This window comes from Aptenodytes forsteri, unplaced genomic scaffold (genome assembly GCF_000699145.1).
Source record: "Aptenodytes forsteri isolate BGI_AS27 unplaced genomic scaffold, ASM69914v1 Scaffold404, whole genome shotgun sequence".
In the NCBI taxonomy this organism is placed as follows: Eukaryota; Metazoa; Chordata; class Aves; order Sphenisciformes; family Spheniscidae; genus Aptenodytes; species Aptenodytes forsteri.
This window is the reverse complement of record NW_008795629.1, coordinates 4,458,898-4,471,248: the sequence shown is the minus strand read 5'-3', so window position 1 is coordinate 4,471,248 and position 12,351 is coordinate 4,458,898. Positions and strand designations below refer to the sequence as shown.

General features: G+C 48.9%; 1 protein-coding gene across 1 annotated transcript; it reads right to left on the bottom strand.

Moving 5' to 3' along the window:
- Nucleotides 1-8,732: 8,732 nt before the first annotated feature.
- Nucleotides 8,733-11,982, bottom strand: RPL35A (ribosomal protein L35a). Its single transcript, XM_009282374.1, has 4 exons — nt 11,931-11,982; nt 10,612-10,764; nt 9,464-9,608; nt 8,733-8,791 (listed from the first exon to the last, which is right to left on the bottom strand). Exons 1-4 carry the CDS (start codon nt 11,939-11,941, stop codon nt 8,768-8,770), a joined length of 333 nt encoding a protein of 110 aa, XP_009280649.1. The 5' UTR covers nt 11,942-11,982; the 3' UTR covers nt 8,733-8,767.
- Between the last annotated feature and the right edge of the window lie 369 nt (nt 11,983-12,351).

The following is a 12,351-nucleotide window of genomic DNA, read 5'->3' as shown; positions in this document are numbered from 1 at the left end:
CACCCCCCCCCCCCAGCCTCTAAAAACTAGCATTTAGGACCAGATAGAGCTGCTATTCATGGCCACTGCAATTCTCTAGTTAATTTTGGGTATGCATGTACCATTGCCAGCAGAGGCTGGTTGGAAAGGTGAATGTCACCCACAATACCCAAACAACCTTGTTTACATTTCTTTACTCATTAACAGAGGTAAGATCTAATAGCAACTACAACTTTATCTTCCTTTGTGTTACTTAAAGGTACAGCTCAAAGAATTCAGAGGCAGTCATGAGCTCAGCAGTATTTGTAGACCCCTACAAAGCGACTTCAGAGCTCTGGCTCTGAGTGAAAACACAGATGTATTTACAAGGCCTGACGCTCCTTCAAACATCCATCTGACAGTCATATTTGTAGAAAATCTCTATAGATAGCCCTAAATGAGGGTAATCACATCTCCTACATATGCCCATAGCTGTTCAGAGCAAACACATCATCTTCTCATTTTGGACTTCAAAGGAGGAAGAGAAGATGCTTTGTTCAGAGAAATACATTTATTGTGTATTAGTAGTGCCTTGAAGTCTAAACAAAATCAAAGGTCCATTGGATTAGGCCCCTTAAGAGAGACATTTACCAAGACTAACCTCTCTTCTGAAGAGAGTAGAAGGTGGATGGGGAAAAGGATTCTCATGCCAATTTCGATGACAGGAGTGCAGAGAGTCTAAACGAGCAAGAGGGAATCTGTGGGAGCAGCTCTGAGCCCCCATGTCCAATGACCCAGCCCAGCTCCTTAAACTTTTCCTCTCGGCAGCCTTGGTGTTCACGGGGGCACTTGGAAAAGCCTCTGAGCCAGCTAGGAGCGGGAATTGGCTGCTGACAAGCTAAGCCTTAGCAAACCTTTGCACAAGTGCTCTTTCACAGACCTGTTCTCCAAACCTGCTTCCACTTACTGCTTTGGAAAAACGCATCATCATTACGAGATGCTAGAAAGGATTTTCTTTACTTGTGCAGTGCTACCAGCTGCCACCAGGAGCATTGCTGCGGGGCACCAGCACTCACTGAACTCTTCATCCATAGAGATCTTCTTGGGTATCCCAAAGAAGTAGCAGAGGAGGTAATTGTGAACGAAGAAAATACCCCAAACCCCACCTAACCCCTTGCCCTGAACATCCCAGTCCCACTGATCCCCTTCTAAGCCCCTGCCTCCTGTTCACTCCTCCATGGCTCTTCCCATATCCTCCACTGACCTTCCCCAAAACTCCCCTCAACCTTTCTAGCCCCTGAACCCAGACCCCTCCCCACTTTTCGCCCACCGAAGCTTGAACTGTATCAAACCAGACACGGATCCTTCCTGTGACAAGTTCAGTCACAACTGAATCCAAACTGGATGGTCACTTTGTTCTGTCCCAGCTCCCCAGGCCCCAGACCCAGCCACCTCCAGGGACTGCTGAAGCAGCCCCAGTTTTGGTCCCCTGGCAGTCTGTGCAGACTCAGCCCTAGCCTGGATCCATCCAGGTCATCACACCCCTCTGAGCTTTGCTCACCGGAGGTTACACCCCATAAGCAAATAAAGCTGGGACTGCTGCCACAGCTTGGACACAGCCTGGCTTGCTGGTGGGGAACCCCAAACCTTTCCCTGCCTCTCTCCTCCAAAACCCCGTTCCCTTTAAAAGCTGTGCCTCATTCTAACCATCTCTGCAGTTGTCCTAAGTTTCCTTAATGTTTCCTTGAGTCACCATCCCTTTCTGGATGGCAGAGGGGCATGGGAAGGTATTTCTGAATAGGAAGATGGGGACCTGGCACAGGGCTGTGTGCGGAGCGCCCATGGTGTTGGGGCAGTCCTGATCATGCGGTAGGATGGATGTCTCTGCCTGTCCCCTCAGAGACCAATGGAGGCTGCCCCTCAGCCTGCTCTGCTCTTTGCTCCTCCACTGCGAAGGTGTTAAAAAAACTGGCTGGTGATAGACATGAAATCAGACCCAAGGACCAAGCTGCCTCTTCTGGCCTTTTTCCAGCTGTCCTGCCAGCGCCTCAGCTGGACCCTCCCCTTTGGTTTGATGACAGGACCTGATACTAGCTGTTCACAGCCACCAGCCTCCATTTTTCCCCAGTACACACATGCCCCCGACACCAGTGGTGCAGGTTTTTGCGTGCTTACCCTTTGCAGAACCTCTTACGTTACCCCAGACCCCACCGAGCTGGAGACCTGTGGTTGGGGACCACTGCACGCAAATGCAGCCCCTCCTGCCTCCCTCACACTCCCTCTTGCATCCTTCTGCCTCCTTCCCACAAAACCCTTTCTTGGCATGGGCCAAGTCCTCAGGTTCTCAGAACTGTTCCCTTTATAAAGAGACAATGGGCAGATCCATCATCTTCCCAGGTTGGAGTTGCTCCGATAGGCAGAGCAGATGGGTTTGGATCTGCCTGGTTTGACACTGTTGAGCTCTGAAAGAGGCCACAGATAACCAGGTGGCAAGGTGCCCTTCTGGTACACTACAGGGCACCAAAGGGCAGTTGGACTTTGCCCTGGCACGTAGGCACGATGTGCCAGATCAGTGAGGTGCAGGGCTAGGCAAGCGTTTTTTGGAAATGGACAAAGCTTGGTCTGGATGGCAAAGCTTGGCTCAGGTGCTGTCTTGATCAAGATCTTCTTCCAGAGGTAGTACTCACATGCTCATATGTCAGGAGCCCACAGGATGGCTGCTCCGTGCTGCTCTCACAGCATGTGATGCCAGCTGAGCAGAGCAGGTTGCTCTCCTCTGTCCTGGGAAGAGACCTGTTGCCCTTGGCAGACTTCTGGGCCATGCAGCAGTGCTCCTAACGCTTGCTGGTGCGTCTCCTCTTTGGACTCTAGCTGAGCTGGATGGAGGGGTTTCAGGCCACAGCTGCTTGTTCCTGCTTTGCTGGATTGCAGTGCTCCTGCTAGCCTGGCAGCAGAGCTATCGCATGAAAATTCACCAATCCTGCATTAGTTAAAATGAGAAGGCCGTTCAACATTTAAACAGCAGATGTCCCATGACTTGTCTTTGTTGGACTGCAACGGGTTGGGGGAGCAGTCACAGCAGCAGAGCGGGGAGCTGCAAGAGTCCTGTATATCCACCCAGGATTAGCTGGAGAATGAAGCATGGATGCAGCTTGAGAGCACCCATGGCGTACTGCCTCCTCTCCTCCTCAGCTGTCCGCGTGACCACACTCCTCCCCATCCCAGCCACACATCCCTGTGGCTACATCACTTGGCCCTGCAGGGCATCCCTGTGCTCCCAGGTCCTGGCCAGGATTTCACGTGCCTCAGCGCTTCCCCTTCCACCAGCTGCGCTTGGCAGTGCCGCACATCACCCCACACAGAAGTGCCTGGACACAGCACGAACATGCTGCCAGTGGAGAAACTTGAGAGCTGCATGGACTGTGCCTGGATTTGGATGGTTAACTGCATGTTTCAGATGCTACAGGAAATAATAGAAACACAGGACTTCATCATGGCTATTTGCTTTGAGGATATCCTAATGTGCTGATCAGGAGTCTCTTAAAGCCAAACTTTCTGCACTCGCGAACAGTCTGAATTGTACACATCTTGCATTGACTCAAGGGAACTATTTCTGCATTAGCTTGATTCCCCCCCCCCCAAAAAAAAGTGTCCTCTTTAACAAAAGGGGGAATTTATCTTAAGATGCCCGATTGCTCATGGAAAGTCTCTTTGACAACAGAGCAATTGGGTCAAGTGCGTTATAATTATGTTTAGACAACTGGACAAGGTCATTTCCCCCCCATCCTTTAAAGCAGGTTTTTTCACAGAACCAGCACCTCATCTAAGAGGTTGCCAAGCACCAGCACCACCCAAACACCTATAGCAAGGTTGTTTTGCTTCATAAAGCCACACTGTCCTTAAGGATGTGGAAAGAACCCATATTTGAAAAATAACCTGGAGGATCCTTTCCTTGAGAAATGCTGGTTCAGAGGTTCTGTACCACCCTCAAATCCCACCCTTTCCCTACTATATTGCACAAACCTGCAGCTCCAGCAGGAGTTTCACAGTCTTTGATGTACAGCTTTAAAGCTTATAGGTACACACAGACACACAGGGAAATGAAAAAAACACCAGGTTTTAATACTTCTGTTGGTGATAGTTAAGATCTTAGGTGGATACAAGATCTGTAAAAAAAAAAAAAAAAAGGAGAAGAAATACATATAAACTCCCAATGCAAAAATATGGAGCTAACCATAGTGCCTTGCCATGCCCAGAGAGGATGTGAAATGAGTTCAGCTCATATGATATATGGGCCATTGGCCTTAGAAACAAAAGTAATCCACTGCTCCCACAGTTCTTCCCACCCAAAATAACCATCCCAGTAATTCAACCTGCTGGATGTGTACTGGTACCCACTTGTATGTAAGGTCAGTTTCCTGCAATAGTCCCTTTAATGGGCAATGGACAGTGGGCTAAATGTTGGGCTTTCATCTGCATAGATTTTTTTCTTTTTTGCCCGGGAATGAGGAGGAGCGAACACAAATGTACTGTTTTACTTGCAGTGCCTCTAGTTTGAAGAGGATGCTGATTGATTTCCTGTTACAGAAGGGCTCAGCAGTGTCAGGCTGCACTCGGGCAGAGATCAGGACCATCCTCAACGCAGCTGATTCTCAGCCCTGTACATGCTGCAGGTTCAGCCAACACCACTCTCAGTCCTCCCACAAGAGCTGCACCGACACCTCCGTAAGCCAGCACTCAGACCCTGATCTACATATCTCAGTGGCGTTTGGGCCAAGATACAGCAAGCTTCTTTCACCCATCGTATTGAAGGGACAGGACATTCACGGGCTGCTCAGGCAGCCAGCATGAAAACATAGCATGAATGACAGCAAGGTGTCGCATGCCCGAACACACCACACTGAGCTACCAGGCACGCCTGGAGCGGCTGCCTGTGAAACAGTGAGTTGCAGAGCATGACATGCACATAACCATCCCGAGGTCCTTCCATCAGGGTAGGTGGGACGGATCCCATGGATCAGTGTAACAAGTTTAGACAGCTCATCCTGGACCCTTCAACTATTCCGATGCGAGGACAGTATCTTGGGAAAGGCCAATGCACTAATGGCAAATAGCACTGCAACAGGAGACGGACCTTCATCTTGTTTGCAGCATCTTGTCCAGTAAGCAGGAGGGGGCAGGAAACTTCGCTCTCCCACCATCCTGTGACTACAAAGAACCCTGGAGAATTTCAGGAGCTTTGTGCTGATGAGAACTACCAAAGACCCCTGCATTCAGGGTCTCCTGGGAAAAAGCAGTCTTATGTCTTACCTCTGGGTTTCTTTCACTATCTCAGTTTTGGGACAGTCTAAAATCCAGAGGCAGCTGGCCTGCTCTTACTCCCTCTCTGTTGACAGCTGGTTTCTTGGGGACAGCCCAGCAGGTTTCTCAGGGACATTTTGATATTCGAGCAAAGCATTTCATGCAAAGCAGAAACTCAGTGATCTTTGTCGGAAGTTTCCTGGGATAGATTGTTCAGCCAATACAGCAAAGAAATCTGAGCTTTGTAGCAAGGACAGCGTGATGCTGAAGGAGCAGTGTCCCCTTCTGGCAGCAGCCACATACTGAATCATGTCCGTACAGAAGGACTGGGCAGACAAGCAAGGCACCAGGAGAGAAGTATTTCTACAAAAGGACATCCAGGTGAACAGCACTAAAACCAACCTGCCAGATTCTGCTGCCCAAGGGAATTCATTCTCCAGCTGTCTTCGATACCTTGTGTCGCGTATGTTCAGGCAGAGCACAGCAGTAACTGAACTCTGGGAGCGAAACAATAAACGGACTCTGGGAGTCGACTTCTAGGGGAGGAAACGCACACGATACAAGAACAGCAGGCATCATCCTGGTCAAAGCTTTGGCCTATGGCTCACCCAAAAAAGTTGGCACATCCCTCCAGTGAAGAATGCAGGGTCAGTGAGACCACGGAGCTGTTAACATAATCACAGAAAGCCCCAGCGGTGGAGTCAGGACTGCAGTTCTTACACTGAGCAGCATCTCCATAGCCACGTGTGTTTTAGGGCAAGAAGCAAGAGCCACCACTGTCCAACTCGGAAGAGGACACGTAGTTGGTTCAGATTCACATTGTCCATCCCCATCCCAGCACTTAAGCTGGACCTTGCAGCCAATGTGGGCTGGAAATGAGAATGAGGGCTTTTCTTCCCTCCTGTATCTGAACTCGACCACCAAGCATCACTTTGATCTACAGTCACTGTCCCTCAGACCCTTCCATGCCCCACCCTGAGCACATTTTTGCTTCCCAAAAGCCCATCTCTTTGTCCCTCCCCCATGTTTAGCTATGTCCCAGGATACCTTCGTGGCAGTTTAAGACTTCTCTCAGTGCTCTACACGCAGCTCTCTTTGCCTCCAGGATACCATCAGGCTGGCCTGGGCTGTAGACCGCTGCCTCCACCACCAGTTGCCAGGCCCCATCCAGCAGACACTGCATTCTCCTAAGCGCTCCCTGGTCCAGCTGCTCCTGGGGGTCTGGATGGATCATCACAAGCACTAGCACGTCCGGCAGGCAGGGGAGGAGGTTCCTCACATCCCAGAGGGCCTCATCCAGGTGATCCCACCGCATGAGCTGCTTCAACACAGTAGCTTGCCACAACATAAAAACCAGATGTGGCCGAACCTCCTCCTCCTCCTCTTCCATCCTCTCCGCCTGCTGTAGTTTAGCCCTGATGTCAGCTGTGCCACACAGGTCCTGGGCAAAATCCACCAGCACCGAGGGAGCTCTGACATTGTCACCATCCACCTCCATCACCAGCACCCGTCCATTCCGCCTCCCCACTATGTCCAGCAGGTTGAGGAGCTCCCAGGTGGTTCGGTCCACAAAGGAGCAGACAGCAGGCTCCTCTGATGCCATAGCTTCCTCCCACACAAAGTCGTTTTACTGCACTGCTGGGGAAAGGAGCGGAAGGGGTTTGCTGTAGCAAAGGCACTTGCATCGCACGGGCCTTTGAACAGGCCAGGCCTGCTGCTCTCAGCAGCCACCACGTACAAGCAAACACACCGGTTTTGGTGGGACCAAATGAATGTGAAAGGAAATAGTTTTGACACAAAGATTATGCCACATAGCCACATGCTATTTGATGTTGGACCTCCCAGGAACAGGCTTTGTACCTCAGCAGTGTGGTACAGCAGAAAAAGATGAAAGGGAAAAAAGGGATCATTCCATATTTTGGGGCGTCTTACGTCAAAATCACGAGCGCTTATTACCTTCTCATCAGCAGAATCCAACCACATGATAGGGACCACAGTCCTACCAACCTGCCGTTACAGTCCAATTTGCCCACTACGTTTCCTCCTCCTTCCTCTGGCAATGCCCCAAACTGGAAATGCCATTTGTGTTCCACCCCATCCTTCTTTGAATCCTCTATGTACAACCTGTTGGTATTTGCGGAAGACTGAAGCCCTGCTTGGCCTGACCCAGCATCCCATAAGCTGCAGATTTTTTCCGCACGTTAAAAAAAAAAAATGCAGCTTTCCACTCCAAGCACTCTCCTGCTGTTGGAGACAGCAGTGGCAGCAGACGTAGTTCTCGAAGCAAGTCCAGCGAAATAATTTCTATACCAGAGCTGAGTAGCCAGGTCCAGTTTTTGTTTGAACTGCCATTCAAAAGCCTTAACTTGCCCAATAATGTACTCTGAATAACTCCACCTCCTTCAGAAGGAAGAGGATTACAAAGTACCAGCCCACTGCAGGAGACAAGCAAAGCCCCCAGCTCAGAGGGCTCCCTGCCGCGCGCAGGCAGCGGGGCCAGGCAGGGAGAGGGAAGCCCTCGCTCACGGGGAAGGGGGGACCCGCACTTGAGTGGGACCGAGGGAAGGTTAGGGCCACTTACCTGCCTCACCGACTACGGCTGCTTTCCAAATGACTGAACAACTATACGGAATCAGCGGCATCACCCGCCTAGGGTATCACCAGGTCATTTTGGGACTGTGACATCAGCAGTAGCCATGCCAACCTGCAGCTGCCTGAAACCTCCCTTAGAACAACCCAGTATTCTTGAGGGATGTACTAAGAAACTCTGAGACTTGCACTTTAAGAATCTTTAAATTCATTTTTCACCATCTTTTTGTTCAACAAACCTTAAAGAACTCAATACTAGTCTGATGCAAGGCTCGTCCCCACCCCACATGACATATTGTGATAAGGCTGGCCTGGAAACCAGCAGGTATTAACACTCAGGCACTACAGAGGTGTGTGACGAAAACGTGTCTAAATAAATGTCATAGAGCAGATGCTACAGGCATGCATGCTGCCCAGGTACCCACGGTCTCATTCTTCACGATTCTACTAGAACCGCTATTTTTTAGATGTGAGCTAGGACTTAGGCCTGCTAGGATTCAGTGTCCCCTTACGCTTTTGTCTCAACAGCAGTCATCGCCAAGTACAACAGAAACAGGAATACGAAGTTTCCTTCTAGTAGGTAGCAAGGAATATTTCTCATGTTCTGTATAAAGCTTGTGTGCACAGTTTATGAGGTTGTAAACATTTATTGTCTAGCCCTGCAAACCATTCAGATTCCATGATGGGAGGCACAGACGGGTCGCAGTAAAGGCTGCCAGTTATTTGAACGTAGTCCGCTCTACAAATGCCTTGCCAAGCACGGGTTGAATCTCCATTTCACTGTCTAGATTCCATCCCTGGGCTGTGAATTCTGATACGCTACTGAAAAAGAACAAAGTCCCTCAAAATAGGTGGAGGGGATAAAAATAGAAACGTACAAAAGTTAAAACAGATTCTCCATTTTATTTCCAATAAAAATTTAGATCCTAGATGGATACAGCATCTGTAAGAGACAAGAATAGTCATGTTAGAAATCGTGTTACTGGGCTGTACTATTTTAAACACAAGTTTTGCAGTTACAATCTAGATCATCAATCTCTTCAACTACTATAAAAGTGACCCCCCCATTTACACAGAAGAGGTGCAAGAATGAAAAAGTGTAGCACCATCACTAGGAAGATACTGCATCAAAACTCTGGGTGATGGACCTAAAGGGACAGTCTCGTTGAAGCCTTGTGGCTAAAACAGGTGCTAGTGGACAGGTCAGGACAACACAGCCCTCAGTTAAAATATTCGGGAGGTAGGAGAAAAAAAATAATCTGTCAACAGGTAGGAACTGGAGTAGAAGCATGCAAAGACACACGTGCAAGATCTGGGGAAAAGAAATCAAGATAGCTTTCGAAGGGAGCCGAGGAAGAGTTCCGGAACTCGAAGAGCCTTTCCAGACAACCTGAGCAAGCATACAAAACCCTTGACGAGACAACCCCCCTCAGCACCAGAGGCCAGCAATAAACCTCTCCTAGCTCCAAAAGGAGCACTTACCAAAGAGCCATGTTGAACACACAACAGCAACAGAACAAAACCATAGTTCAAGTTTTCCCTCATACTATGTGGGATTAAAAGGCACCCTGAAAACTGCCGGTAAGTATCTTCTTGCTAAAATAAATCCACTTACCACCCGGATTCTGTGTCCAATGGCCTTGGCAGGAAGGTTGGAGCGGAACTTGGCACGAACCATGCCGCTGTTCCCATGGGCGCGGGTTACCTTCCCCCAGATCACTCGTGTCCTGTTGGGCTTGCCACCGGGGGTTACAGTGTTGCTGAGGAAAGAAAGGAAAAGAACCGCTGAGCACACCTGTCACAGCTCCATACGGGACCGACCAGTGATGGGGCAGACAATGCAGCCTCTTTAAGGCACTTCCGTAACTTTATTCCAAGCCATCTTTAGTGGGACCACATTCCACTTACTCACCTGTGAAATTTGCTAGACCTGGGATTTTCACTGTGCCTTCCAAATAAGGTAAGTATTGCAGCTTGTTACTTATCAGAAGCTCCACTGGAGAGCTATTAACAAGTCACAAAACTTAAAAATTTAGAAAACGCTAATGCCAAGATGATCAAACCAAAACCTCATCCGTTTCAACCACTGGTATAAGACTGCACAAACTGCTTTGGAAGAAAAGCCGTCTGCCATCTTGGAAATGACGGTGGTCATGATAACAGCCTGAACAATTTTATTCAAGGCAATTCTGAACTCCCATATCTGAACTCTAACAACTACATTAAAAGAAAAAAGTAAGTGGAAGGTAATAACTGTTCTTAAGGCCTCCACCAATGCCAGCACAGCAGAAGTGACAGTGCTCTGACACAGGCACGCAAAAGCCAGGATACAAATTCCTCCAGGCTTCACAAAATAATTCTGCTGTTGAAGTAACTCAATAGCTCACAGTACTCAACACAACTTCACCTCACTTCAATTTACTCTGTAAAGCTGCCTTCAGTTTTTGCCAGTCTGAGGCAAAATTTGTTTCTCATCCCATTTGCTCTCTAACGTACCATTTATAACAGTGAATGATTATTTCACGTAATTTCATGATCTGAATTAAGAACACGCAGGCCAATTAAAGCAAAAATAACCAAGGACTTGAAAAACGAAACCAACCAACGGTCTACACAGTACTCCATGGACATTCTATTGATAAGTTGAGCCCAACTTATTTTTGTTCTAACAAAAGCTCTATAAACAGACTGCTCACATCCTGGCATTTGCAAAAGCTGATATAGGAGTTGGCTAATTTAGCATAACAATAAAAAGTGACTTACTTTTTAGCTTTGTATACATAGGCACACTTCTTGCCCAAGTAGAAGTCTGTCTCCTGACGGGCATAAACACCTTCAATTTTCAGAAGGGCAGTGTGCTCCCGCTGGTTTCGGAGGCCACGTTTGTAGCCAGCAAAAATGGCCTTGCACCACAGCCTAAAGGCATTGAAAACATTTACAAATTATAATTCACTCTAAAGTGAGTAAAATGTAAAAACAAGTAACAAGCTATTTCAGTAGAAACTATTTCCACACCAGTAGAAATTTAGCAGAGGAAAAACCCCAGTGCTTTTGCTTTTACTTAATTACTGCAAAACCTTACATTCAATCAGAGGAAAGCTAAGTAACTGGGACATGAAATATGTTAATGAGAACTTCATATCTTTCTTCTTGTTATAAACTTCTGACACTACAGGCTTCATACAAAACCCAAAGTGCTTCAACATTAATAGGTGTTATTTTTTCAAATGTCTACAAACACTCTGTGATGAATAAACATTACTTTTTTCTATACACCACATAAACCGAGTCTCCTGTGTTGCAGCAACTGCTATAGGAGAAGATATTAACTGCTGTTAATTTGTAGTCTCAAAGGAATTAACTGCAGTCTGTGGGGACAGCCAGAGACAGCCCCACATGCACTGGACAAGTGACATTACACAAACTCCTCAACGATTATTCACAACAAAGAGCTGTCTGTACTACGCAGGTAAAGCAATTATAAGGCTCGTTCCACACATCATGACTGTCTCAACTGCATCCAGCAACTGTCCCATAATACAGCAGTATTAAACTACGCCATCCAGCTCTACTTTCCACAGATGCACAACAGAAGATAAACTCCACAGATAAATATTAAGACAAAAAGCTGTGATTCAGGCTCAATCCCTCCACCATTTACCACCTCAATCTCTACATCCGTAAGAAAACTCGATGGCATAGTAGCTCCCTTACTCAAGGAAACAGTATGTCAAAGCCTCTACTGTACACTGAAGGTTCACAAACACTGTGCTAACAAAACCACCATTAATATCCCGCATCTACTGACAGGCCCGGGAAAGTGTGGCACACCGTATGAGCAGCTACACCCGGTTTAAGGCAGAGGCTTCAGAAGAAAGAGACACAACCGTGGGCGTTTAACAGAGGGCCCAGCAGGATACTGGGCAAAGGAGCTGTACTGGAAAATGAGAGCAGCCGCGGGAAGACGGATCATTGCCCGCAGCTTTAACAAAACACTCTCAGAAATGCTCAATTTGCAAGAAGACCCGTCAAAAGTACACCGTAACCGCGAGCCGAGAGCTATCTCGGGGCAGGTCACTCACCTCCCGGTCATGGCGTCCTCCTGAAGCCCTGGTCCCAGCAGGCCTAGAAACGACACACAAGCCGTGAGCCTCCCAGGCCGGCAGCTCCGTCCAGCCGAGCGAGCGGGAGCTGCCAGCTGCCGCAGGCCCGGTCCGGCGGCGAGAACATCCTGCCGGCCGGGAGCCACCCACAGCACGGCGGCGAGGGCACGAGGGCCGCCAGCCTCCCCAGGACGGGCTCCACCTCACGGGGGAGGGAAGGGGACCCCTCCGCTTCCCCAGAGAACGGGACGCTCCAGGCGCCTCAGCTCCCCTTCAGCTGCGGGCCTCAACCTCCGGCCGGGACCATCCGCCGCACATCGGCGCCATCCCGCCCTCTACCCGCTCCGCACGGCGCCAGCCGCAACGCCCCGGGAGCCCCGTGCCCGCCGACGGTCCCGTG